The sequence below is a fragment of the Agrilus planipennis genome, unplaced genomic scaffold (genome assembly GCF_000699045.2).
Source record: "Agrilus planipennis isolate EAB-ADULT unplaced genomic scaffold, Apla_2.0 scaffold268, whole genome shotgun sequence".
In the NCBI taxonomy this organism is placed as follows: domain Eukaryota; kingdom Metazoa; phylum Arthropoda; class Insecta; order Coleoptera; family Buprestidae; genus Agrilus; species Agrilus planipennis.
In genome coordinates this window covers 308124-334484 of record NW_020440374.1, presented here as the reverse complement: position 1 = coordinate 334484, position 26361 = coordinate 308124, and the positions used below count along the sequence as shown (strand labels likewise).

Below are 26361 nucleotides of genomic sequence, written 5' to 3'. Positions count from 1 at the left end.
GATATTAAGTTGAAATTAATAATCAAATAATCAGGTCTGCAATCCCATGAAAACGCAATCAAAAGTTACGGTGTTTATGTCGCATTTTTTGACACTCCCTAAGGAATCAAAACCTACAGGGTAGTTCCCATTGACATCGAATCATGAAATTTGTGAAGAAGAAATGCTATATAGCACAAGTAAATGGAAAAATCCAAAAACTGTAAATTTATAGTTACATCACAAAAATATATTTTTATTATTGTCATATTGTAATTATACGTTTTGGGGGCTGATTTTGGGGAGACACTTAAAAAAAACGGAGCCCTCGGTGGACGAGTCCGTACTGACAGTGACTATGCCATAAATAAAATTAAATGATTTTATTTCTTCATAATTACAACACTGTCCACTACTTCACATGAAATTCAAGCAACCATAAAATTAACAAATGCTAATGATTTTAATTGCATTTCCATTTTAGATTCAATTCACATTCTTCACACTTTTCGTCGTACCTAGTCCTAAGTTCAATTGGGAGCCACCCCTATAACATGAAAAAAAATTGAAAAATACCCCATATTACTACCCTTGTGTTTTCCTTCACTCATCGATCATTTATTGTTTTTGAAAAACTTTTGCAATAGATGCAATTCACATTGTATCAGTTTTCGAAATAGGACTGCAAATTTTATTTTTTTATACTCTAGATCTAGAGTAATATAAAACATTCGTCCATTACTATATACGATGATTATATGATATGATATAAAATTCAACCAAACACTTTAAATTCTATAAAAATAGGGAATGAAGCAGCATTTGTTTGCTTAGTCTAAACGCGCCTTAACACTCGTATTAGATATGTACGTTAAATAAATAAAAAGCCTGAAATTGCTTTGGTTAATGTTGAGCCTTGAGATGTAAATAAATAAATAATTATTTCAAAGACAGTATGTAATATATGGAATGCAATTTTCCTTAATGAGCAAAAAAAAATTATATACCAGACTACCAGCAGTTATCTTAACATCTTAACAGTGGGACGTTGTGTAATTTCTAACGTGATGATCTCGTAATGAACGATTTCACCTTCAACCGTAAATGGTCATAGCATGCCAATTTGCAGAAAGATTCTCATAAAAAATTACGTAAACAAACCGGAAAGATTCTGCGATATGTAACAATGGAAATATATACAGATAAAAACAAAAAAACACAGTTCAAATTTAGACAGCCTTTAAATTAACTAATAATAAAATTATTGTTGATTTCTGTTAACCGGGTGGCTTATTAATATTTATCGGGGGTTAAACTTCATTTATCATTACCTGCCGTTATTAATCTAAAATAGTGATATGCAAGGGAAGAAAAAATAGGGAAAGAGCGAATATAAAGATAGGAGACGAAAAATTAGAAGAAGTGGCTTATTTTTGGTATCTAGGAAGTCAGATAAGTCAGGACGGAAGGAGTAATAGGGAAATAAAGCAGAGGATAGCGCAGGGTCGTGTCGCCTTTAATAAAAAGAAGTCACTTCTATGCTCGCGAACGGTTAATTTAGAAATTCGAAAAAGGTTGTTAAAGGTGTATGTTTGGAGCACGGCGTTGTACGGGTGCGAAACATGGACAGTGGGAGCGGCGGAAAAGAAAAGGTTAGAAGCGTTCGAAATGTGGTGTTATAGGCGGATGATGAGGATATCGTGGGTAGAAAAGGTTAGAAATGAAGAGGTATTGGAAAGAATAGGAGAACAGAGGACTCTATGGAAGTCAATAAAAAATAGGCGAGATAGGTTGGTAGGACACCTTCTCAGGTATGAAGGTGTAATCAGAGACATATTAGAGGCAGAAACAGGAGTTAAGGGGGGTAGAGGTAGACCTAGATTAGATTACTGTTCGCAAATAGTTAAGGATGTGGGTTGTTCTAGTTTTAGGGAAATGCGAAGTTTAGCTCGGGATAGGAAAGAGTGGAGGTACGTGTCCAACCAGGCTTACGACTGACGACCTTATGATGATGATGATGATGATTAATCTTATTATCTTATTGCGTTTTCCGCTCTGTTGACCATCAAAATAACAAATAATTAAATTAGAGTTACACGATGAATGCAAAATAAACTGAAGTTAGAAAACAATATTAACTACCTAACGAACTTAAAATTATACTATAGATAACTATAATTCAAAAAAAAAAAATTATTGAAGAAAGAAATACTTAGAAAACATATAAATGAAATAAACTAGTCTTCTTTTTCTGATAAACAGTTTAATAAAATAAACAATAATAATAAAAGTAATTAACAACTGATACTTTTGTAAGCCGATTAAAACCCCTCTACCTCAGACCGTTCTAGGACCAATTAAGGTCCTCTTTAGTCGAATGCAGAACATCGTTTTACAAGAAAAAGAGTTAGACCCGACGTCTCCGCTGACGGGGTGGCGGCAACGTCTGCTGGGTAGACGAGGACGGTAGTTGGTACGAGCATTGTTGCGTAAAGCCAAAGGTCCCCCGGGTTCGATTCCGGGCGGGGGTGTGACAACAGCAAGAATTTTTCCCTCATTAATTTGAGGTAGTGTGTAGTGGGTAAAAATTCAGAAATGAATTTTCAGAATAATATTTCATATTAAACTGTAAGTGATAGCTCAGTACTTTACATTTATGGGATTAAATAGAAGTTTTTTTGAAACATTACAGATATACGCTAAGGAGTAGTCCAATCGTAAAATCATTAAGAGTAGAATATTTCAGTTACCTTACTATACTGTAAAAAGAAAATCCAGAATTATTTTCTGTTTCTGGACCATCAAGAAAAAGAAAAAGAGAAACAAACTTGGAGCAGACTGAAGCATTTAAAAGAACAAAGCGTTAAGTATATTTTTGTAGCCAGGATGGGATGACCTGGGTCTAGCGGTTGTACTCTTGATAGTGGCTGCCTAGCCGAAACAATTGTCAAGCTTAATTAAATATATATCTGTTGAAATTATATGGCTTGTTAAAATTATGCGATTATGGAATGGATTTATATTAAACTAACTAAAGTTGTCCGTTTTAATTCTGTCGAGTACCCGGTACATTCAGATTCCAATTAGTAAGACGTACTTTGTAGCTTTGTACCCGGTAGTTACAATACTGCCATCTAGGACTACTGCTAACGTAATCTAGACGCCTAGAACATTTTTTAATTTGACATTTTTTAAATTTATTTTTGTTGTTTTACACGGTTTTTGTTTTTACTAAATTTTACTTTTTTATTTTAGATTCTAATTTTTGAAAAACTAAAAAGAATTGGTAAGTACATCATTTCTGTTGATGTTCAATATACAATTACAATGAATTTACTTTTTAGGCAAATTTATTACCAAGCGAAAATAAAGAGCAAATCCTAAAATATCTACAAGAACATCCACAGGAGAGGCCATCACATTCCTTGGCGTACGAAATTTACAATAACCCTGCTTTCACACAGACGGTTTTCTAACGGCAACCGTGCCGTGCCGTGCCGTAATTTCATTTTGCTTTGCGTTCACACTGCACACGGTTTTTCACGGTTTAGTTTTGTTTTGATACATGACCAAAATGGACGAAAGAAAAAAACGCATGTTGTTACTAATGATATGGCATAATCGCAGAAAAACACAAAAAACAAGAAGATTTTGGATTCATCCACTACTTGAAAACAGACAATTGATGGGTGAATTTGTAACATTATTTCATGAGCTACGAGAGGATAGCTCCAAATTTTTTAATTATTTTCGAATGTCCATTAGGAGTTTCGATGAATTATGCGTAAAATTGCAAGATGATTTAAAAATTAGTAATAGTCATCAAAATTAATTGACAATGATTACGCTTTATTTAATATCAAGAGGGAAATAAAAAAAAATTGAGTATCAATCAGAAAACAATCTATCAGAAATAGAAAAAGGTTTTCCTTTCTGTTATGTAACGCTTTGATACCAAAAGAAATCAAATTATTAAAGTTTTCACTGTCTAGCTTATAAGAGATAAAAGAAGATTGTAATATATATCTGTACAAAACCTTGTTTCTTCAAAAATATCCGAGAAAATTTAAATGCTCATATTCAATATATCCTTTGTATTATCTTCCCCAATGATATATTATTAAGAAAGGAGGTAAATTTTTCTTAATTATATAATCTCTACCGATGCTTGGAGTAAGATTTTTACCTTGATAAAGACACTGTTCCAAATATTTTCACAGAGAATAATAATAATAATAGAAAGACAGATACAAAAGAATTCGAGTAGAAATATTTACAAAAGGGTGTAATATAATGTTTAGTCAAATATATGTTTTAAATTAAATATAGCGGTGTTATTATCCGCCACACTATATAATTTCTTCTGTTAACTGCACAATTCAGAGAGAAAAACGATCCTGAAAACAATTTTTGCCGTGTGAACACACGGCACGTGTGAATACTTCTATACACTTGCTTGTCTCACTGTTGCCGTGCACGGCCACGGCGCCGTGCCGTTGCAGTCCCCATGCCGTGCTGCGACGGCAGCCGTGCACGGCTACGGCAGCAAACCGTGCTGTGTGAACGCTTGCATATAAACCAATGTATTACTATTATACACGGCACGGTTGCCGTGCACGGCCACGGCAAAAAACCGTCTGTGTGAAAGCAGGGTAAGATATTGTAAGGGTCAGTACTTTACAATGAAGTGATCAACTGTGAGTCTTAAACCGTTACAGGTATATCCAGTAAAAAAAGCAAATAGCACGACAGTAACACAACGGATATACAAATACCTACAACTGCACGGGGAGCAACGTGGCTTTTTTAAATCAATCTATGGAGGCGAAGCCATGTTAAAGAAAAATCCACAAGCCAAGCCTTCACTTGCATTGGCTGCAGACATTTACGCTGCTGTAAGTGACAGCTCAGTACCTACTTTACATTTATGAGGTTAACTTAAAGTTCGGTAAAAACTGGAATGACGATGCTCCTTGGGAAACAAACCCGAACTTAAATGCAATATTTGTACTTTCACCTTTGCACTTTTACCAACTTTACAGATTTAAAAAGGGGCGACTGCTAATAAAGGGCATTACAATATAAATATACAATGAAAATCAATTACTTATTCAATTACAGCAAGTGTCTTCAATTGGAAAATGTTTATCCTTGTACTGATGGAACATATATGTTCTTGAGAACGATGTTTTTAGAACGATGTGTATGTATTGTCTGTCAAATTTTGTAGGTTAAGTTACTCTTCTACAATTCATCCTGAAGACGTTTTACTTCTTGTGCGTGCAAAGACTAATTAATATATTTAGTACATAAACGAGCAAATGAGGCACCTATCAAAATCAACAAAAACCCAATTAATTAACCTTCCCGAAATAGGAAATATAATATTTCCAAATTACAAATTTTTCAATTGTAAAAATCCACTTGACTATGAGCCAAATTACTCTACTGCATATTGTTAAATAGTTTAAATAATCGAATTTTAATTTGTTTTTTCGAAATATTTACATTACTGTCATTTATTACAGAAACTTTCTAAGAAATGTTAAAGGTTAATTTGAAAATTATTTTCAATTTAATGGAATGTATTATTCTTACTTACATTTCATACATTTTAATTTGTTTTTTCGAAATATTTACATTACTGTCATTTGTTACAGAAAATTTCTAAGAAATGTTAAAGGTTATTTTTGAAAACTATTTTCAATTTAATGAAATGTATTATTCTTACGACTTTTTTAATAACTTTTGACGAAATGACGCTCTTACAGTACATTAGGTAAGTAATTCATGTATGTAGTTTTTATTCCTATCTCTAGTCTTTTTTGAAACTACATACATTGTATGAAGAAATTTCTAGAATTTCAAAATTGTTAATTATTGTTATCACGTGCTTTGCAAGTCCAACTGCCACAATTGCGTCAATTTTTAAATTTTTCAGCTTGTAACAACAACAACATAAGAATCTTATAGTTGGATTATCGTAAATTCTAATTTTTAATTAATCAATATGTACTTAAGTCGGATAAAAAGTGAAACAGAAAATATATGGGTACTAGAACTTCGCAAGTATTTATTAAATGTGTTCATAGTTTTATTGAAAGTCACAAAATTCATTTTCACACATTTTAATAACCATTAAAAAGAATTACATTCAACATTTATATTAATGAACGTAAAATAAAATCAAAAATTGTTTACGAACTTTTTTTGTATTAGTTCCTTAGAAATTAGATCAATATAACGCATACAGTTTCATTATTAAGTATCTATTATATTAAAGCTGCAAGATAGAGACTGTACTCCGTTGTTAAAACAACAAACTACGAACACCTCAAGAAATAAATTAAAATAGTGCCATGCAGTTTTGAATCGTAGGAGCATATTCCGAATGTTGGCCAGAAGCCGCTTGAATTTGCTGCGTGCTTTGAACAGCGGCCGCCATAGCCATTGACGCAGGGGTTGAAGTTGGATAGGGAACCTGAAAAAATATTCTCTTATTTGGTGGGTGGCATAAAGTAATTCTAGGCAGACAGAAATAATTTATCAGTAATTTTTATATTTTATTTAAAGAGGTAAAGTTAATCATTATCATAGGGTCGTCAGTCCTAACACTGGTTGGACACGCACCTCCACTCCTTCCTATCCTGAGCTAATCTTCGCATTTCCCTATAGCCAGAATATTCCACATCCTTAACTATTTGCGAATAGTAATCTAATCTAGGTTTACCCCTACTCCCCTTAACTCCTATTTCTACCTCTAATATGCCTTTAACTAAACCTTCATACCTAAGAAGGTGTCCTACTAACTTATCTCGTCTATTTCTTATTGACTTCCATAGAGTCCTCTGTTCTCCTATTCTTTCTAATATCTCTTTATTTCTCACCTTCTCTATCCACGGTATCGTCATCATCCCTACATTTTTAAGTAGATATATTTAACATGTAACCCCATTTAACATTGTCAAAAAACTTTTTCTAAATCTACAAATCCTATGTACGTGCTCGTTCCTTTCTCTATCCGGTAGGTCCGAGGACTTCTTCCTCGGGAATCCGACACTACCCAGTCGTACGGACGGCTGGGTGTCTTCTGAAGATTTCCCCTCTTCCACGAAAACATAAAAAAAAAAAATTCTCTATCATTTTCTCTAATTTTACCCGTAAAGCTAGAATGATCTCCCGCGTTCCTCTATTTCTTCTAAACCCAAATTGATCTTCTCCTAATAGTTCTACCGCCCTTTTTTTCCATCCTTCTCTGTAGGATTTTAGTTAAGATTTTTGACGCATAGTAAGTTACTGTTCGTTTCAAGAAGTTGGAGATATGCCCTTTCCCTTTATTAGGATGCGCCGTAGCATAATTCCAAATTCAATCATATTTGTCTGCGGAGCTCATTTCCCCACCGATCATCGAGCGAGAACTAGACAAAAATGTACAGTACCATTTGCAAAATTATTTAAACTGCCTCGACTATGCTTTATTTAAAAGCGTATTTAGCCAAAAATAATAACAAGTGAATTAACTTAAAGCTCTACACACCTATAAAACTTTTGCTTTGTTTTCTATTGTTAATTTATATACATTTTTATTTTAAGAAATTGCTAAACATTTTCGTCTAGTACTGTACACTTCTAGCCGATCTCCTAAGACCGCCCATCGAGAGCTCTGCTCGTTCAAGCTTGTTCCAACTATTTCTGTCTTGCTCACACCTGGTGTGTGTTCTTTCTATCTTCGCGCAGATTTCTTCAAGGTCACAATTCTAACAAATTGAAATGGGCTGTAAGCTAATTGTTCTAAATGTCTCGCACCTATCCGCGCCTCTCTTTTTAGGTATATGGTTACTAACACGTTCAGTTTATAATCCTCCGGGTAAAGGCAATGTGAAACACTTTTTCATTCTGTAACTTCCTCAAGATGAAAAGGGAAATATAATCGAAAATATGATCGCAAACTTGAAAACCGCTAGCTACCATCCACCAATACACATTTTAAAACATTTTTAAATATTCTTCAGAAACATTATTGATTATTATGAACAAAGTATTCATGATAAATTAGTAAATGTAAATAGTAACTTAATTAAGGCAAATTACAATTTAGTTGTAGGAAAATATTGAGGGTAATTCAAATAACTCGAAACAAAAGTCGTATATCATGACGTATCATTTAAAAAAGTTAGTATTAGTAGGTAATAAGGAATTCAAAATGATATTGCCAATGATATTGGAGAAAGTATACTATTCGCCATTGCATAGATGCCAGAATTTTAGAACAATTAGTTTAATTTCTCATGCGTCAAAAATTTTAATTAGAATCGTACAGAAAAGAATAAAAATGGTGAAAGAACTTTTAGGTGAAATTTCACAAACAGTGAAGATCATTTTAGTTTTACGAATAAATCTAGAAAAAGCTTGCGGCGGGGGTGTGACAACAGCAACAATTTTTCCCTCCTTTAATTTGAGGTAGTTTGTAGTGGGTAAATAAAAAATCGAAAAAATGATTTCAAATTAATATTGCATATTAATCCACCATTAAGTAACTAACAACTAACAATGTCATAGGATTTCATATATTTTGGGCTGAAGACCTTTTGATGACGATCGCAAATAAAATAAATAATAAATTAACAAAAAAAGCGACACAGACATCAATTTTACAACAACTCACCCCCGAGTTATGATGAAATCTAGGATCAAGCATCATCGCTGCAGCGACGGCTGCCGCGGTCGAAGTGGCAGTTGGATGATTAGGTCGCGGCAACATGTGATGATTAACAGAGTTATTTTGGTGCTGCGCCACCCTTTGGTTATGACTCGAAGAGAGAATTTGGTGTTGTATATTGTGTGTGTGCGTGTGGTGGTGATAGTCGGTGGGGTCTGAGAAATGAGGATAATTAGTGTTCAGGGTTGATGTACTATTTGTATTCGCTGAAACACATACATATGTACATAAAACATTTTGTTGGGAAATTATTTGTAGATTTCCAGTTATACAAATTTATGATCGTTAAATTTTCATGGGTAATGTTATCGTAAAGTTCTAAAGTAATTTTTGACAGTAGAATGGTAAGCAATTGTGGTTGGGCGAAATTTCGAAGCAACTGAAGCGATAGCCCATGGTGGTGTGAGATGTACTTTATGGGGTAACAGCATGATAGTCGACAAAAGTTCCATTTTGTTCATGCTAGTTTCGACAATGAGAATATTGAAGTGTCCGAAAATGAAAATGATTTTCCACAAAATCTGAAGAATCAGATTTAATTAGACAGTATATCCCATACTCAAAATAATCCAAATCCAGAGATGTGATTTATTTGAAATACAGTGTAAACTCTATATAACGACACTTAAGGGACTGAACATTTTACGGCGTTATAAAGAGTGGTCGTTAAATGGAGAGATATAAAAGATATTATTTTAGTATTCTATAATAACATGCATTTACCAATATAGTACACATTTTGCACACGAACATTATTATTCATATATTGCGTATAGTCTGTTATCTTCGTCTGATGTTTTTTGCTGCTCCAATATTTTAATGTATTTGGTTACGTATCTTACTCATATCTTGAGATACTGCTGGATCAATTTGATTACATAAAAAGTATTTTTTTTTAATAGTTTCGCTGCATCAAGTGCTTGTTTGATGCTTGGTGGAGGGACAGGATCGTCTTCTTTAACAACATACACAGCTGCAGTTCTTATCTATTTCGGCAACTTAGAAAGTACTGCTTAATGATCTATAATGTCGCATTGTTGTCGTTAAATAGAGTGAACGTGACGCTATATAGAGTGTAATATTGTACAGAAAACAATGTAAACCAACCAAAGTCAAGCAATTTGGACGTTTTAATGAGTTTGTCTTAAATCGAGTGACGTTATAAAGAGTTTACACTGTACATGCAGTTACTTATTTTTATCTTGTATTTAAATACTTTTTTGAGAAACGCATTTGGTATTTTATTTAAAATACTTTTCCAAACGTATTTTCCATTTGTAAATTACTAGTATCACCGATCAAACATTATATAAAATGATGAATGAAAGTTTCTCACATTGGCCAGTGAAGGTATTAGAAGCTTAAAAAGGGAAAGAGAGAAAATTCTTTAAATGAATTCTTTCTTTAGAAATGGATAATCTAAAATATTGGATCGATATTGATTTCCGGGTTCAATGTCATGGTCCATTGAATTTTGAAATTCCAAATTAATATGAACACCTGCCAAATCACCACTTATCATACCTTTAGCAAGGAACTACGAAACTCTTCGAATTTCGGCAAAACAGCCCGCAAAAGAATATATATTTATTGTGATGCGCTAATAAATGCGTATAATCCAAAATTTTCAGAAAACAATTCGAAAAACTTCACTTATTAGTTGAATCCAAAGCTAAAGAAATTATGGATTCCATTTTTTTCTCTTATTACAATGTGTAAAAGATCGGAAACAGAATGGGATTATAAATATTTTGATTTAAATTATTGATGTTGACTTTACATCAATAAAATTATTTGGAACCCTATTTTGGTTCTGATCGTTCACGCTAAACAAACTATTTTGGCATCAGCGTCTTTTTTCCAATAAAACAGGTGACAAAGGTAAATAAGGAAGCGCATAGAAGAATTATTTGTTACTGAACTGAAGAATCTATAACACAAAGATAGAAAAACTATATCTCAATCACTTCTCACACAGCTGGTGATATAGTGCAAACACCACTGTCTAGAAAAACTCTAATATATAATGCCTGGAAGGTTTTCTTAAATAAAATTTATACGAAATGTAAAAAATTACATAGGCATCTACTACAAAAGAGTTTTTATTTGAAAATACGTATTTTGCATTTAGCACTTAAAATAAAAAAGGGAAATCTATTTTGTATTTTACATTCGAAATAACAAATCAAAAAAGTATTTGCATTTTGTATNCTAGATTAGATTACTGTTCGCAAATAGTTAAGGATGTGGGTTGTTCTAGTTTTAGGGAAATGCGAAGTTTAGCTCAGGATAGGAAAGAGTGGAGGTACGTGTCTAACCAGTCTTAGGACTGACGACCTTATGATGATGATGATGAAGAATAAGTATTAAATTAGTTAAGTTACCTGCATGAATTCGTTTATGGGCGATCATGTGACTCAAAAATTTTGTTTGAAATCCGCATGATTCACATGTTAGCAGTTTGTCCGTAAAATGGGATTGTAAATGACTGTCCAGATTGTGCTTAAATTTGAAAGCTTTGTTACAAATTTCGCATTTGTGATTTTTTTCAACGGCGTGCGTTTTTAAGTGATTCAAGTAGTTCTGTTTTAGCTTGGTTTTGTATGAGCACACATCACACTGAAACGTTGTTTCTTCGCAATGTTTTGATCGATGTGCTATTAACTTTGATATTTGATCAAAAGAAGACTCGCCTAAAAAAGAAAAGGTAGCATAATAAGCTATAACATTATGTATGTGCTGATTCAAATGTTCACCATAGGTATCTCCTAAAATTTAAGAGAATGGGCAGTTAAATAGGAGCAAGATTGCCTAATAAAGTACCTATTATTAAGGTACTTGGAAATGAAATTAAAAAGAAATTGACGTTTTTTTATCTAGAAATATTTCAGTTATAATTAATCCTATTGAAAAGAGATTGATAAAAATTACATTCTCATTGCAGATTTTTCATTTTTATGAACCACTGCCATTTCAGTTTTTCAATGTCATTACTTATTTTAAGATAACTTTTGTACTTTTGATCATTTTCGTATTTTGTAAGCACACTTTCTTAAATTTTAGATCCCTTCAGCCCACTCTTTAGTTGTAATCACTCCCACCAGTACAAAATAAACATTATTTATGCTATTAACCACCTATATGCATATAAACTTGAAATATGTAGAAATAGACAACAGCAATTTTGGAAGTTTTTAATAATTAGAAACAGATTTTTCCCTTACTACCTCTGCCAAAGTAAATGAACAGGAAATTACAGAAATAATGGAGAAACTCAGGGAACATTTTAACTGAATGAACCACTGCCATCAGTGTTTCAATGTCACGTTTCGTCTATGTTTTGTGGGATCACCACCAACTATAAATTTTTAACTACGGTCCTAGAATTTTTACTTTTTAACGAAAAGAATTTAGCAAGGCGACCTGACTAATTACATAACAATAAAACCATCATCATTCGTGGTTTAATTTTCCTCAATACGGCCCTGTGCTTTTATCGCTTAAAATTTTAAAATTGAAGGGGGTCCGGCAAAGACGAAACGTTTTTATTTTAATAGATCTAATTATAACTGAAATACTTCGAGTTAATGAAAATCCAAAACTTTGATGAAATATCTCTCAAACCAAAAGGGATATTCCACATTTCTAGGTACCGCACTATTGGGCACTTAGTAACTTTGATCCCATAATACCTTATATCCTGCTTTAAAGTATTCGAAAACTTAAAGAAAATTCAAAATTAAAATTTCTTGAAGCTAATAATTATTCAAATCCCTACTAAGTGAATGACATAAAATCGTAATTTCCATGCTAATTACACTGGATTTTGACGTTTCCACTCAGTTTCCACGCTGAATCTAACAAAACTTTTCCAAATTTTGGAGCCGCTAGTGGTCATCTTCGGTTTTCCTTTTTGCCAAAACTGACCTTATATCTACCATGATTATTTAGTAATAAAATATTGGTGGAAGCATCTAGATGGTCAAAAGTCACACTTCCATAACGCTTGTAATTTTCAAAATATTCTAGTACACCTAATAGATTATTATCATTGAAACCCAGCCACAATTGCTTACGTCTTACTCTTAGAATAAAAGTTGAAATTTGAAACTACAGAATTAAAAGCAATTAACTACCTGAAGTAACTGGATGATTTTGATGTTGCATCATTAGCTCCTGCAAATCGGTCCCAATAGGTTGAGTAATATTCGGTGCTAAAGTGGTTGTTGTGGGAGTAAAATTAAGCGTTGAAGAATTTGCACTCGATGTGGGTTCTGGAGCAGACTAAAAGCAGCAACAATTTATGAAATATGAGCACACAAAACCAAATGTGGCAAGGATTTAAACTAAAATCTTTATCTGAAACATGTTTTTCTAAGACTGTCTTTAAAATAAATATGTGCCATATCGCCATACGTTTGGGACACCCATAATATTATATATAAAAGAAATTATGAGTGCTGTTAGCACAAGGCAAAGTAGTATTACGTATAAAATAATTCGAAGTGGTCTGTATTCTGTCGAAACTGCCAGACGCGGATCGCGATTTCGATCTTTTTGGATCTCATCAGCACGTCGCAGACAGCTCTGACAGAACACATACGTAATCCTAAAATGTAGCATCGTACCTACTACAGATTGCGTTTACCGCGCCATTTGTGGTATTTTCTAGTATTACGTAATTAGTATCAGCAATTTCTTATGCTGAATTGTACGATGTGTTGCATATCTATTTACAAACAATTTCATTTTTCAAACAATTTTTAACACAAAGAAAGTGATTTTTCACAAAAGTGAATTTCGACCACTCGAAACAATGATGTTAACAATTTCGTGCTCACAGTGACTGGATAGGAGGGAAAAACTAGTAATAGTAAAATAAAATAAAAACTTACGGTCTGTTTAGATTTTGTATTGGAACAAGTACTGTTATTTCTCATAGGCCGTGCTTTGTAAGGAACTTTAGCAGACGCGTTTTCTCCATGGTGTCTCGTAAAGTGTTCTTTCAATTTATCTCTTCTGGAACTGGCGTAATCACAGTTAGAACATTTAAAGGGTTTCTCTTCGAGATGTATCCTTTCGTGACGAACAAGATGGGACTTTTCCATAAACCCCCGTCCGCATACATTACACGAGTGCGGTCTTACGCCATTATGAGTCTTGGCATGAGTCAACAGTTGATTTTTCTTAGACGATGAAAACTTACAATGTGGATAGGAACAACGATATGCGTCTGCTGAAATTTATTAATGCAAGAGCTTTTTATTACAAAAACTTAGACAAGCATCTTAGACGTATTGAAAACATTAGACATGTTGTTTCGTTAAGGTCCCTTTTAAAATATCTAAATCGTTCACTCTATAACTTCGCGATTCATTTGTAGTGAAAACAAGATTGATTCGGGGTTGAAATTTTGAAGGTCGCCATATTGGTAATCAAATGTCTTCTTCAGGAATTTCCACCAATTAAACTAACGACGTACAACAAACAAACTCAGGCTTAGAACTCGCGTAACAAACCCTTAACCAGCCCAGATCGCAGCGTATTAAATGTAATGCATCGACATTATTCAATCATCAAATATTTATCCTTTATGACCTAGTAAAATGCCTAGTAACCTTCGATTTTGATCTACCGTCAAATTGGAAACCGTTTTTACATATTTAGATTAAAATATCTCCAAATCATAATGTGTAAGTAAGTTCAGATCAAAAAAGTCAGCCATATTAGAACGTCAAGATAATGGCTATCTCGTTAATAATTATTATAAGAGTAAGAAAAAGGTTGTTAAAGGTGTATGTTTGGAACGTGGCGTTGTACGGGTGCGAAACATGGACAGTGGGCGCGGCGGAAAAGAAGAGGTAAGAAGCCTTCGAAACGTGGGTAAAAAAGGTTAAAAATGAAGAGGTATTAGAAAGAATAGGAGAACAGAGGACTCTATGGAAGTCAATAAAAAATAGGCGAGATAGGTTGGTAGGAGACCTTCTCAGGCATGAAGGTCTAGTCAGAGACATAGAGGCAGAAGCAGGAGTCAGGAGGGGTAGAGGTAGACCTAGGTTAGATTACTGTTCGCAAATAGTTAAGGATGTGGGTTGTTCTAGTTTTAGGGAAATGCGAAGNTATAATATTTAGAAATGTTGAAGCCGTTAACTATATTTTTGGATTAATAATAATAATGATGTCAAATTGCGATAAAAATTAATTTTTTTATGAATGCCGTCGATTTTTACACAGTATAAAAAATATATGAACTGCAACAATTTATTGCCCATCCTGACACATGATTTACCACATAATTTGTCCACAAATGTGTGAAGGGGCTGTTAAAAAGTAGAGCCTTTATTAAGGCATGTAAAAAAATAGTTTGAAATAAAATTGTACAAAATTTCCCTGCAATAAATAATACAAACAATAATAATATTATTAGGTGGAATAATATTAAAAGCATGTAAAAAAATCGTTGTACTCTATCTTGCTTCTTCACACGGTGCTATATATTATACCACTATACAGGTAAGGAAACATCTTCACCGGATATAGAATTTTTTCTTTTTATGTCGCATGAGCAAAAATGCATATGATTTGGTAAACGTGTGGAATATATTCGTTCAACCACGTCTATTTAAAAATTGTCCTAAACTAATTGAACTCTCAAAATCTTTTGAACAAGGTGTAACACTCATTAGAAGCTTCAAACTTCATTAATTGGAATTGTATTACTTTATTATTTATATGAAAAGAAGGCTAAAGGTATTAATAGGAATTTTCGTATGCCACGTCGTATTTTTCAAAAAATGATACCGTCTTTTGATAATTGCGTGCAATGGAATATTCCTAAGTTTGGTTAATAACTCGCCACCGCTGTATAAAACTTTTTAAATACCTAGTTGTGGCAACTTATCGCCATCTACTGACCTCAGCTGCCAACTGAAGTATTTTATATTAGACAAGGGTCTCACCAATTGAAACTTATACACGTAAAAGGCACGTATTTTAAATTAAATTAATAACAGAACAATTAGTTCTTGATCGGTAATTTATTGAAACTATCAGGTGCGTTTTCGATCATAAACAATTAAATTTTAATAAGAACATTTACTTTAAGTTATTAGAAGCAAGTGGCCACTAGATGGCAATATACTGCCCATACTTAAACTTTGAAAATTTTATGCACAAAGCAATAATATTAAATACGAATCGGAATCGTTAATGTACCTTTTTATCTTGTAACTTTTTTGCCATATATTTATTCTAAGTTTAATTCATAGTTTACTGCAACATTAGTACTTAAATAAAAATAAAATAAGAAAACTTATAAAATTTACCAAGAGTTATCTTTTTCTATACACATATTTAACAACAATTCGGAAGTAGTTTGCGTAAGTCGCAGATCATTAAATTAAAGGTTTCAATAAAGTCCGTTCATTAAAAAAGAGCGCGGGACGATTGGTTACACAGCTAATTAAAATGCGCTCCATAAGAATACATGTATGCATTTTCACGAAATTTTTGCGCGAAAAAGTTTGACTTCTTGTTTTTCGTTGTGTACTTGGCAGCATTATTAACTATTAAATGAAAAAAAAAAAATGTATCTATAACTCAAAAACTACTGATAAAGGGGGGCGAACATGATTAGCTGATTTCTCAAAACTGCTCGTGAGCACACCTCATGTTCTTTACATTATCTACAAACACTACCTTCGAATTGCTTTTAAAATATTAAATATCTATGTAGATCAATATATTTTAACAACTGTGGCATAAATAGGGAAAGGCAGTGACGGCACTCAAGAGTGGCGGAGGCCGTCATCTTCAGCTGGAGCGCATTTAATTTTTACCGTTTTAGTACTTTCTCACATAAGAAAGTAGCGACACTTTCAGTATCCACCTTGGCTGCCGCGAACGTTACTGAGGCTACAGTGATAACATTGCATTGTATATTTAACTGCCTTAAAATAAGTTCCTTTTATATGTATTTTACAAATTAGCGATAAAAACTGATTAAAATGTTGGTATGATTAAAAGTGCAAACACTAAATTAATATAATTTTTAAAAATAATATACTAAGAACACTTAAAAGTAAAATTCATGCGAAAAAAAATAAAACACTTAAAAATTTAAAATGTTTATTTAATAACTCAGAAAAAATAAAGACACTAAAAACAATAAGTAATTAAATCATAACATAAGTAAAGCAAATACAAATGAAAACAAGCATAACTCACATAAATCGCATTTAAACGGAGGGCCTGAGAAATGACTTTTCATATGGTTCGTGTAATCTCCATGAAACTGGCAAATAAACGAACAGTGACTACACTTGTATGTAACTTCCTTGACATGACTCAATGCTAGATGTTGTTCAAGAAGTGCGGAATCATGCAAAATATTGTTGCACATTGGACATTTAATCCCAATTTTCTCTTCAGCAGCTTCCCCTGGAGAATATGTTTATAGTTATGTGAAGATCGCAATTAGTTAAAAAATAGTTACAACAAAAACACTTTGTAATTACTTAATTTATGACAATTTTTGTAGTTTTGACAATTAACAAACGTTATTTATGTTATTTTTCCATTTATATACATATAAACTTGATANAAAGTTTGTATGGGATCTAATAGTTTACTATATTTTATTAATTGTTTGTAGAACAACTTGTTTTATCATCACACCATGCCATTAAACACAATTGGGAAAAAGACTATGATAAGTATGTACTTCCATTAATAGAGGAAAATCAACCCTGCTATATATTGTACAGGTTAGTCAAAGAATTATCATACTGTATTTTTCCATATTAATGTAGTTTTTAAAGATTGGATACGAAAAATGATTCTGGCTATGAATGGCTGTTTATTAGTTGGTCTCCTGACACTGCCACTGTAAGGCAAAAAATGCTGTATGCCTCCACTAAAGCAACTCTTAAACAGGAATTTGGATCTTCTCAAATTAAAGAAGAAATACATGGTACAATAAAGGTAATGTAATAATCGTAATATATACAATAAAGGTTAACATCATATAATTATTAAAGTTCCCATATAATTGACTTTATAATATAAAAACTGCAAAGTGCAGTGTTAAATACGCATATCTACATTAAGTTAAATAGATGGAATAGAATAGATAATAGCTTGTGTAGTGTCATTGAATTGCTGATAAGTCTGCAAATATTATTAACTTCCTGTAGATATCCTTTCATAATGTATGTGTGCATTATGATTGAGATAAAGATAAAAAAGTATATTTACATCATTTCTGTGTACACTCATCAGCAAAATGATCAATTGAAAAATACATAAATGAGACTAAGATGCAAAGACAATGTAATTTTTATGAAAATCATTACTAAAAATCTCAAAATATGACTGTATATACCAAAATATTTTAATAATCCAGCAAATTAGTCGCTATGGATTTTTTAATTCGTAAAATAAATAAAGAATGCACACCAAAATGTAATTGCGATATAACTTTGTTAAAGGCAAAGTTACAAAAATTGTTTAAATAAATGGAGTACCCTCTATTTTGTAAATTCTCTTTTCAGATAAAAAGATAATGTCATTTGCAGCACTTTCAAAAATTATTAATAACTCTGAAACAAAGTGAAATAGAATAGTTCAGTTTTAGTTACAGCATTTGGATGAATTAGTGTAGTTTTTACTTGAATACGAATATTTACACCATTCTTTTAACTTCAGATATTTCATTTAGTTTTTACTTACTGTAAGTAATTTTTAGAACATTTTAAATTTCTGAAATCTTAAATAATATCACCTGTTGAAAACCCCTGGCATTTAAAAAGCGAAACACTATAGTGAATTAATATACATTTACAGAGTGAAATTACTTTGGATGGATACAAAAAATACAAAAAAGTCTTAGCCGCACCAGCTCCGCTATCAATGAGAGAAGAAGAACTGAATGAAGTAAAAAGAACAGAAGTACATACGGATATTAGTATTAATAGTAAGCACCAAACCTTAGGTGGTGTGGCTTTTCCAGTTACAGAACCTGCACAGCAAGCTATTATTGATATGAAACGGGGCTCTTACGACTATCTACAATTTGAAATAGGTATTGCATAGTTTACTTTGTTTACATTTTTCACTGGCTTACAGAAATCAGCTATAAATTTAAAGAATTTTATAGATAACATATTCGAAACACCCTGTGTAATTAAGTAAACTCTATATTGTTCTGTTCTCAAAAACTAAATGGCCGGCGGAATAAATAGTTCTCAAAATACTAAAATTTTGAAAGTTTTACATTTCCAATCTGGGTTAATTAACGGTCTAGCGAAAAATATGTGGAAAATAGTAAATATAAAATGGATTTTATGTAGATTATGATTTCATTTGATATCACATTACCACTCACGATATTCGCAAAATATTCGTGTTCAAGAAGTCGAACTTTTTCAAGTAAAAATACTACAAGAAAAGTGGTTGTGAAGGTACAAATTACCTTATGAATATTCATTAAAGCAAATTGTAGATATAGAAAATGAAAAGATTAATCTTGCAACGGCTGAAAACGTACCCATAGAAAAACTACCGTCAAAAGTTCCTGAAAAATCGGCAAGATATCATCTCTACAGGTTCATGCATACTCATGAGGGGGACTACATGGAAAGTATAGGTAATTTCTATAAGTTCATAATGCTAAAAAATTTTGACATCTCTTAGTAATGTGATTTAAATATATTTCTCCTTAAAATGTTTTTATATAAATTTATGGCGTTTGTAACTCATTTTTTAGTGTTCATTTATTCTATGCCTGGATATAGTTGTTCTATAAAAGAAAGGATGTTATATTCCAGTTGCAAGAATCCACTCATCGATGTTATTACACAATTAGGACTAGATATTAACAAAAAGGTAAAATGTAGTCGCTAAATCTAAATGACGCTAATTTAAGTTATAGATTTAAAATTAGTAATATTCATTTCATTACAGAATTTTTTGTAAATTTTGTGAAATTGATTGTATTAGATGAATTAGTGTATTCTTTAGCAACACAAAAAACAGCATTAAATAAATAAAAAAATAGAACAAGTTATATCGCTCTGAAGTGTGGGCGGAGACCGTGCACTGCAAATTTGAGTTTTAATGTTGTTAAAAAGTGTAGTCTGGACAAGCTGCTTACGTGCTGTTTGTATTATTTTTGTAATTTAAGGTGTTTAATTTTAGATTAGGCAAGTTTTCTATTTTAATTAATAATGTCTCACCAAACCGGAATACATGGTATGTAATATATTTTTTGAATTTGCATTATTTGTTTAAAACTATTTTCATTAAAAAAATATTGTTTTAGCCAATGATGCTTTGAAAAAGTTTTTTGTGAAATGCAAAGACGGAAAAGTCAGGGTATTTAAGGTTTCTATAGAAAATGGTAAAAGTTTGTATGGGATCTAATAGTTTACTATATTTTATTAATTGTTTGTAGAACAACTTGTTTTATCATCACACCATGCCATTAAACACAATTGGGAAAAAGACTATGATAAGTATGTACTTCCATTAATAGAGGAAAATCAACCCTGCTATATATTGTACAGGTTAGTCAAAGAATTATCATACTGTATTTTTCCATATTAATGTAGTTTTTAAAGATTGGATACGAAAAATGATTCTGGCTATGAATGGCTGTTTATTAGTTGGTCTCCTGACACTGCCACTGTAAGGCAAAAAATGCTGTATGCCTCCACTAAAGCAACTCTTAAACAGGAATTTGGATCTTCTCAAATTAAAGAAGAAATACATGGTACAATAAAGGTAATGTAATAATCGTAATATATACAATAAAGGTTAACATCATATAATTATTAAAGTTCCCATATAATTGACTTTATAATATAAAAACTGCAAAGTGCAGTGTTAAATACGCATATCTACATTAAGTTAAATAGATGGAATAGAATAGATAATAGCTTGTGTAGTNCTTTTTGAAGTTTTAGTAGAAAGGTAAGGAAATAGAAAGTACACAAGCTAACTGGATAACTCATAATTAAATTTTAAAAATATACCATACCATCACTGTCTCCCGATAAAAAATCTTCCACTGCAATTTTCTTCTGCTTAAGCAGCAACATCCTTAAACTTGGTTTTAAACTACAAAACATCAATTTTTTAAGGAGCATTCGTTTTCTATTTTTAGTTTTTGGTTTTATGACTAGAGGTTGCAAAATATTGTTCTCTTTTTCTGTATTCTTGCTGTCCAATCCACTGTGATCTCCGCTTTGGCAGCCTTCATTTTCTTGCTTTAGAAACTGTAAACAAAAAATTAACATTGATATATTCTAATAGTATACATATATCAGTGTGGCTTTTTACCTGATTACATTTTGATTGAAGCTCTTCATATTTCTGTTTAAAATTAGTCAACAACATATTATTCTCAAAAAGGCATTGCAAGAAAAAGAACAAACACAATTCACTAGCTGAATACAAATGACAACATTCAAAGTGCTTAAATACAATATCATGACTTGTATTGGTCCAATTTAGACAACGCAACAGTTTGTAATAATCTTTTTCTCTTTTTATTGTGTTTACTAAAACCCATTCAGAAGCAACAATAATACCTTTTGACCAACTTATGTTGAACACCTTCAATTAAGAAAAATCTTTGAAAAATAAATCTAATGTTAAATAATTAATAATGGTATTTGCACAGCCCTGCCTGTAGATCATACATTCATTCAATTTTAATTAGCAAAGTTTCTGTCTGCTTACCTTATTTTTAAGAAATTCCTGCAATTCTATCAAATTTAAATTTAGAACTTCCTTCCTCTCACATATTTCATTTAAATGATTAATAATCCAACTTTCCACTAAATTTCCTAAGTGTTTAAGCCTAAACCTTTGTGTTAAGCTGTATGTAAATAAACAATTCTCTACATTCAAATTAGTGCCTAGGTATTCTATACAATATTCAATTACTTTTGTTATTAAAAATGCATCTGCCAATCTTAAAAGTTCTTCTATTATCGATGGTTCTATTGTAATTTGACCGGTATACATGTAATTAATAATCACATCAAATGTATTGCTATCAATACAATTGATAGTTAACTGTTCTTTTATAATTTTATGATGTTTTAAAATTGAGTCAAAATATGGAGAGCTACAGGCCAATACATTTCGATGAGCCTTAATGATTTTGTTATTCACAAGCAGTGTTATATCACAGAATCTGTTACTACGTTTCTGTTCGTAAAGTTTCTGAAACATTACGGCAGATAATTCTTGGGTAATAAAAGTCATTTTACCATTTTCCATCATTTTGGTGTCTGAAATTAATTCAATTAAGTTCAAAAATCAATATCAGATTTATCACCTTAACCAAAAAATTACGAATGAAAAACATACATTATTCAAACTGTTTATGTAATTTTTAGATCTTCTTTTAACTTTAACTGCTTTATAAATGCCTCTTTGGAACTTCTAAACATTTTTACAATATTGAAATTTAAAAAACAATAAACGTCAAACAAATTTTCAAAGATCACAAACGTCAAAGACAAACGTCTATGGACAAACGTCAAGTATAAGAGACCGTTATTGCCAAATTTAGTAATGGATTACATTTGGACTAAATTTCTTATCTAACATGAAATAGGAATGCTTAAAGTTTACTGCATAATTATCATAATTTACCAAAATTTTCATTTTTAAATCCCAAAATTTTTCAAAATTAGTAGAAATGTATGCTTCTACTTTTGTAGATTTTACTCATAAATAATATCTCGTCTCAAAAAAACTCAGAAGGCAACAGTGTTACAAATTAGAAATGAATAAAATGCTGTAAAATATAAATGTTACAGTTTATTATATGTTTACTTCCGAACAGTTTTTGTAGATCTTTTAATATGAATTTTTTGTAAATTTTGTGAAATTGATTGTATTAGATGAATTAGTGTATTCTTTAGCAACACAAAAAACAGCATTAAATAAATAAAAAAATAGAACAAGTTATATCGCTCTGAAGTGTGGGCGGAGACCGTGCACTGCAAATTTGAGTTTTAATGTTGTTAAAAAGTGTAGTCTGGACAAGCTGCTTACGTGCTGTTTGTATTATTTTTGTAATTTAAGGTGTTTAATTTTAGATTAGGCAAGTTTTCTATTTTAATTAATAATGTCTCACCAAACCGGAATACATGGTATGTAATATATTTTTTGAATTTGCATTATTTGTTTAAAACTATTTTCATTAAAAAAATATTGTTTTAGCCAATGATGCTTTGAAAAAGTTTTTTGTGAAATGCAAAGACGGAAAAGTCAGGGTATTTAAGGTTTCTATAGAAAATGGTAAAAGTTTGTATGGGATCTAATAGTTTACTATATTTTATTAATTGTTTGTAGAACAACTTGTTTTATCATCACACCATGCCATTAAACACAATTGGGAAAAAGACTATGATAAGTATGTACTTCCATTAATAGAGGAAAATCAACCCTGCTATATATTGTACAGGTTAGTCAAAGAATTATCATACTGTATTTTTCCATATTAATGTAGTTTTTAAAGATTGGATACGAAAAATGATTCTGGCTATGAATGGCTGTTTATTAGTTGGTCTCCTGACACTGCCACTGTAAGGCAAAAAATGCTGTATGCCTCCACTAAAGCAACTCTTAAACAGGAATTTGGATCTTCTCAAATTAAAGAAGAAATACATGGTACAATAAAGGTAATGTAATAATCGTAATATATACAATAAAGGTTAACATCATATAATTATTAAAGTTCCCATATAATTGACTTTATAATATAAAAACTGCAAAGTGCAGTGTTAAATACGCATATCTACATTAAGTTAAATAGATGGAATAGAATAGATAATAGCTTGTGTAGTGTCATTGAATTGCTGATAAGTCTGCAAATATTATTAACTTCCTGTAGATATCCTTTCATAATGTATGTGTGCATTATGATTGAGATAAAGATAAAAAAGTATATTTACATCATTTCTGTGTACACTCATCAGCAAAATGATCAATTGAAAAATACATAAATGAGACTAAGATGCAAAGACAATGTAATTTTTATGAAAATCATTACTAAAAATCTCAAAATATGACTGTATATACCAAAATATTTTAATAATCCAGCAAATTAGTCGCTATGGATTTTTTAATTCGTAAAATAAATAAAGAATGCACACCAAAATGTAATTGCGATATAACTTTGTTAAAGGCAAAGTTACAAAAATTGTTTAAATAAATGGAGTACCCTCTATTTTGTAAATTCTCTTTTCAGATAAAAAGATAATGTCATTTGCAGCACTTTCAAAAATTATTAATAACTCTGAAACAAAGTGAAATAGAATAGTTCAGTTTTAGTTACAGCATTTGGATGAATTAGTGTAGTTTTTACTTGAATACGAATATTTACACCATTCTTTTAACTTCAGATATTTCATTTAGTTTTTACTTACTGTAAGTAATTTTTAGAACATTTTAAATTTCTGAAATCTTAAATAATATCACCTGTTGAAAACCCCTGGCATTTAAAAAGCGAAACACTATAGTGAATTAATATACATTTACAGAGTGAAATTACTTTGGATGGATACAAAAAATACAAAAAAGTCTTAGCCGCACCAGCTCCGCTATCAATGAGAGAAGAAGAACTGAATGAAGTAAAAAGAACAGAAGTACATACGGATATTAGTATTAATAGTAAGCACCAAACCTTAGGTGGTGTGGCTTTTCCAGTTACAGAACCTGCACAGCAAGCTATTATTGATATGAAACGGGGCTCTTACGACTATCTACAATTTGAAATAGGTATTGCATAGTTTACTTTGTTTACATTTTTCACTGGCTTACAGAAATCAGCTATAAATTTAAAGAATTTTATAGATAACATATTCGAAACACCCTGTGTAATTAAGTAAACTCTATATTGTTCTGTTCTCAAAAACTAAATGGCCGGCGGAATAAATAGTTCTCAAAATACTAAAATTTTGAAAGTTTTACATTTCCAATCTGGGTTAATTAACGGTCTAGCGAAAAATATGTGGAAAATAGTAAATATAAAATGGATTTTATGTAGATTATGATTTCATTTGATATCACATTACCACTCACGATATTCGCAAAATATTCGTGTTCAAGAAGTCGAACTTTTTCAAGTAAAAATACTACAAGAAAAGTGGTTGTGAAGGTACAAATTACCTTATGAATATTCATTAAAGCAAATTGTAGATATAGAAAATGAAAAGATTAATCTTGCAACGGCTGAAAACGTACCCATAGAAAAACTACCGTCAAAAGTTCCTGAAAAATCGGCAAGATATCATCTCTACAGGTTCATGCATACTCATGAGGGGGACTACATGGAAAGTATAGGTAATTTCTATAAGTTCATAATGCTAAAAAATTTTGACATCTCTTAGTAATGTGATTTAAATATATTTCTCCTTAAAATGTTTTTATATAAATTTATGGCGTTTGTAACTCATTTTTTAGTGTTCATTTATTCTATGCCTGGATATAGTTGTTCTATAAAAGAAAGGATGTTATATTCCAGTTGCAAGAATCCACTCATCGATGTTATTACACAATTAGGACTAGATATTAACAAAAAGGTAAAATGTAGTCGCTAAATCTAAATGACGCTAATTTAAGTTATAGATTTAAAATTAGTAATATTCATTTCATTACAGTTAGAGATAGATTCTGGTTCAGAACTTACAGAATCATTTTTATATGAAGAAATACATCCAACGAAAAATCTGCATCGACCACAATTTGCGAAACCAAAAGGGCCACCTGGAAGAGGTCCAAAACGAATGACTAGAACGCAAGATAAGTAAACATACAAACGGATTTTGCAAACATTTTTTTCTGTTCATACAGCAGTCGCCTATACTAATTTTCATTTCAAAGTTTTTCATGTTTCGTTGGCCTTGCCATATATTAGTACGCATACATTTCTTCACAAAGAAAGATGCTAGTGGAAAAAAATCACTTATAAAATACATTATTTTATTTCAAATGCGGCAACGTTTTTTGCCCTCAATTTGAAACCTCAAAGAGTAACATTTAACGTTGCAAGTACAGAAAAAAAAATTATCAATTAATTGATTATACCTATAAATATTGTAAATAAACATCAAATTTAGAATTAAAACGTTGCTTAATTTTAAATAAAGTGATACATTTTTTTATCATTACTATAGTAATTTACTTGGAATATCAAGTATTAAAGAGCCATCAGAATTTTATAAGGATAAGAAATTAAAAACACGTGTAAAGCTTCATCAAAAGTATAAGTGGATAATAATTATTGTTATTTGATTAATTAAATTTGTGAACCAAAAAAAAACCGCTTTACCTTGTACTGTATTCCAGAGGCATTATTTGAATGTGACAATAATTAATAAATACGAGTCTTACAGCAGTCGCCAACAATGTGTAACATCTAACGTCGCTAACAAGCCGAATAATAATTTTACAACTAATCGTAAAATGTTGAATAATAATGCGTCGTGCTGTTGAAAACCAAGATTTTTATCTTTATCCCATTTTCTTTGTCTCTTCAAGCCCAACCGTTTAAATAGCTCGCGCTTCCCTTTCCTTTACTTCCGCATTCGCGTTTCCGTTGCATTCAGAAAATTACAACCAGTCTTATACACGCATACTGAGCG

General features: G+C 31.4%; 3 protein-coding genes and 1 long non-coding RNA gene across 6 annotated transcripts; 3 read left to right on the top strand and 1 right to left on the bottom strand.

Moving 5' to 3' along the window:
* Positions 1 to 3224: 3224 nt before the first annotated feature.
* LOC108742920 lies at positions 3225 to 6100 on the top strand. Of its 2 annotated transcripts, none has more exons than XR_003232154.1 (6): positions 3225 to 3265; positions 3324 to 3409; positions 4698 to 4874; positions 5101 to 5182; positions 5640 to 5758; positions 5921 to 6100. It is a non-coding gene; the product is annotated as an uncharacterized LOC108742920 (long non-coding RNA). The 2 variants fall into 2 exon arrangements; XR_003232153.1 differs by having other exon boundaries at positions 5022 to 5182.
* A 164-nt stretch (positions 6101 to 6264) lies between these two features.
* Positions 6265 to 13731, bottom strand: LOC108742916. The gene is made up of 4 exons (XM_018478280.1): positions 13594 to 13731; positions 12835 to 12982; positions 8645 to 8853; positions 6265 to 6460 (listed from the first exon to the last, which is right to left on the bottom strand). Exons 1-4 carry the CDS (start codon positions 13636 to 13638, stop codon positions 6326 to 6328), a joined length of 537 nt encoding a protein of 178 aa, XP_018333782.1. The 5' UTR covers positions 13639 to 13731; the 3' UTR covers positions 6265 to 6325.
* A 3616-nt stretch (positions 13732 to 17347) lies between these two features.
* On the top strand, positions 17348 to 19637 carry LOC112906068 (twinfilin-like; the record flags this gene model as incomplete). Its single annotated transcript, XM_025979683.1, has 5 exons — positions 17348 to 17463; positions 17518 to 17680; positions 18542 to 18779; positions 19200 to 19343; positions 19464 to 19637. Coding segments are annotated over 5 exons (798 nt in total), but the record flags the coding sequence as incomplete, so codon positions are not given.
* Positions 19638 to 19665: 28 nt separating this feature from the next.
* LOC108742914 (twinfilin) lies at positions 19666 to 26039 on the top strand. Of its 2 annotated transcripts, none has more exons than XM_018478278.1 (8): positions 19666 to 19948; positions 20019 to 20096; positions 20151 to 20262; positions 20317 to 20479; positions 24259 to 24496; positions 24917 to 25060; positions 25181 to 25299; positions 25378 to 26039. In XM_018478278.1, exons 1-8 carry the CDS (start codon positions 19924 to 19926, stop codon positions 25525 to 25527), a joined length of 1029 nt encoding a protein of 342 aa, XP_018333780.1. In that variant the 5' UTR covers positions 19666 to 19923; the 3' UTR covers positions 25528 to 26039. The 2 variants fall into 2 exon arrangements, with proteins under 2 accessions (XP_018333780.1, XP_018333779.1); XM_018478277.2 differs by lacking the exons at positions 19666 to 19948; positions 20019 to 20096; positions 20151 to 20262; positions 20317 to 20479 and adding exons at positions 22504 to 22866; positions 22937 to 23014; positions 23069 to 23180; positions 23235 to 23397.
* Positions 26040 to 26361: the final 322 nt, after the last annotated feature.

Excerpts from the sequence above, each read along its gene's own strand:
- LOC108742914 (XM_018478278.1), top strand. The coding sequence starts at position 19,924 with ATGTCTCACCAAACCGGAATACATG. Across the intron at positions 20,480-24,258 it reads AAATACATGGTACAATAAAG|AGTGAAATTACTTTGGATGG; the intron begins GTAATGTAATAA and ends ATACATTTACAG. Across the intron at positions 24,497-24,916 it reads CTATCTACAATTTGAAATAG|ATATAGAAAATGAAAAGATT; the intron begins GTATTGCATAGT and ends AGCAAATTGTAG.
- LOC108742916 (XM_018478280.1), bottom strand. The coding sequence starts at position 13,638 with ATGAGAAATAACAGTACTTGTTCCAATACAAAATCTAAACAGACC. Across the intron at positions 12,983-13,593 it reads ATACAAAATCTAAACAGACC|TCTGCTCCAGAACCCACATC; the intron begins GTAAGTTTTTAT and ends TGCTGCTTTTAG. Across the intron at positions 8,854-12,834 it reads AAATCATCCAGTTACTTCAG|ACCCCACCGACTATCACCAC; the intron begins GTAGTTAATTGC and ends CTCATTTCTCAG.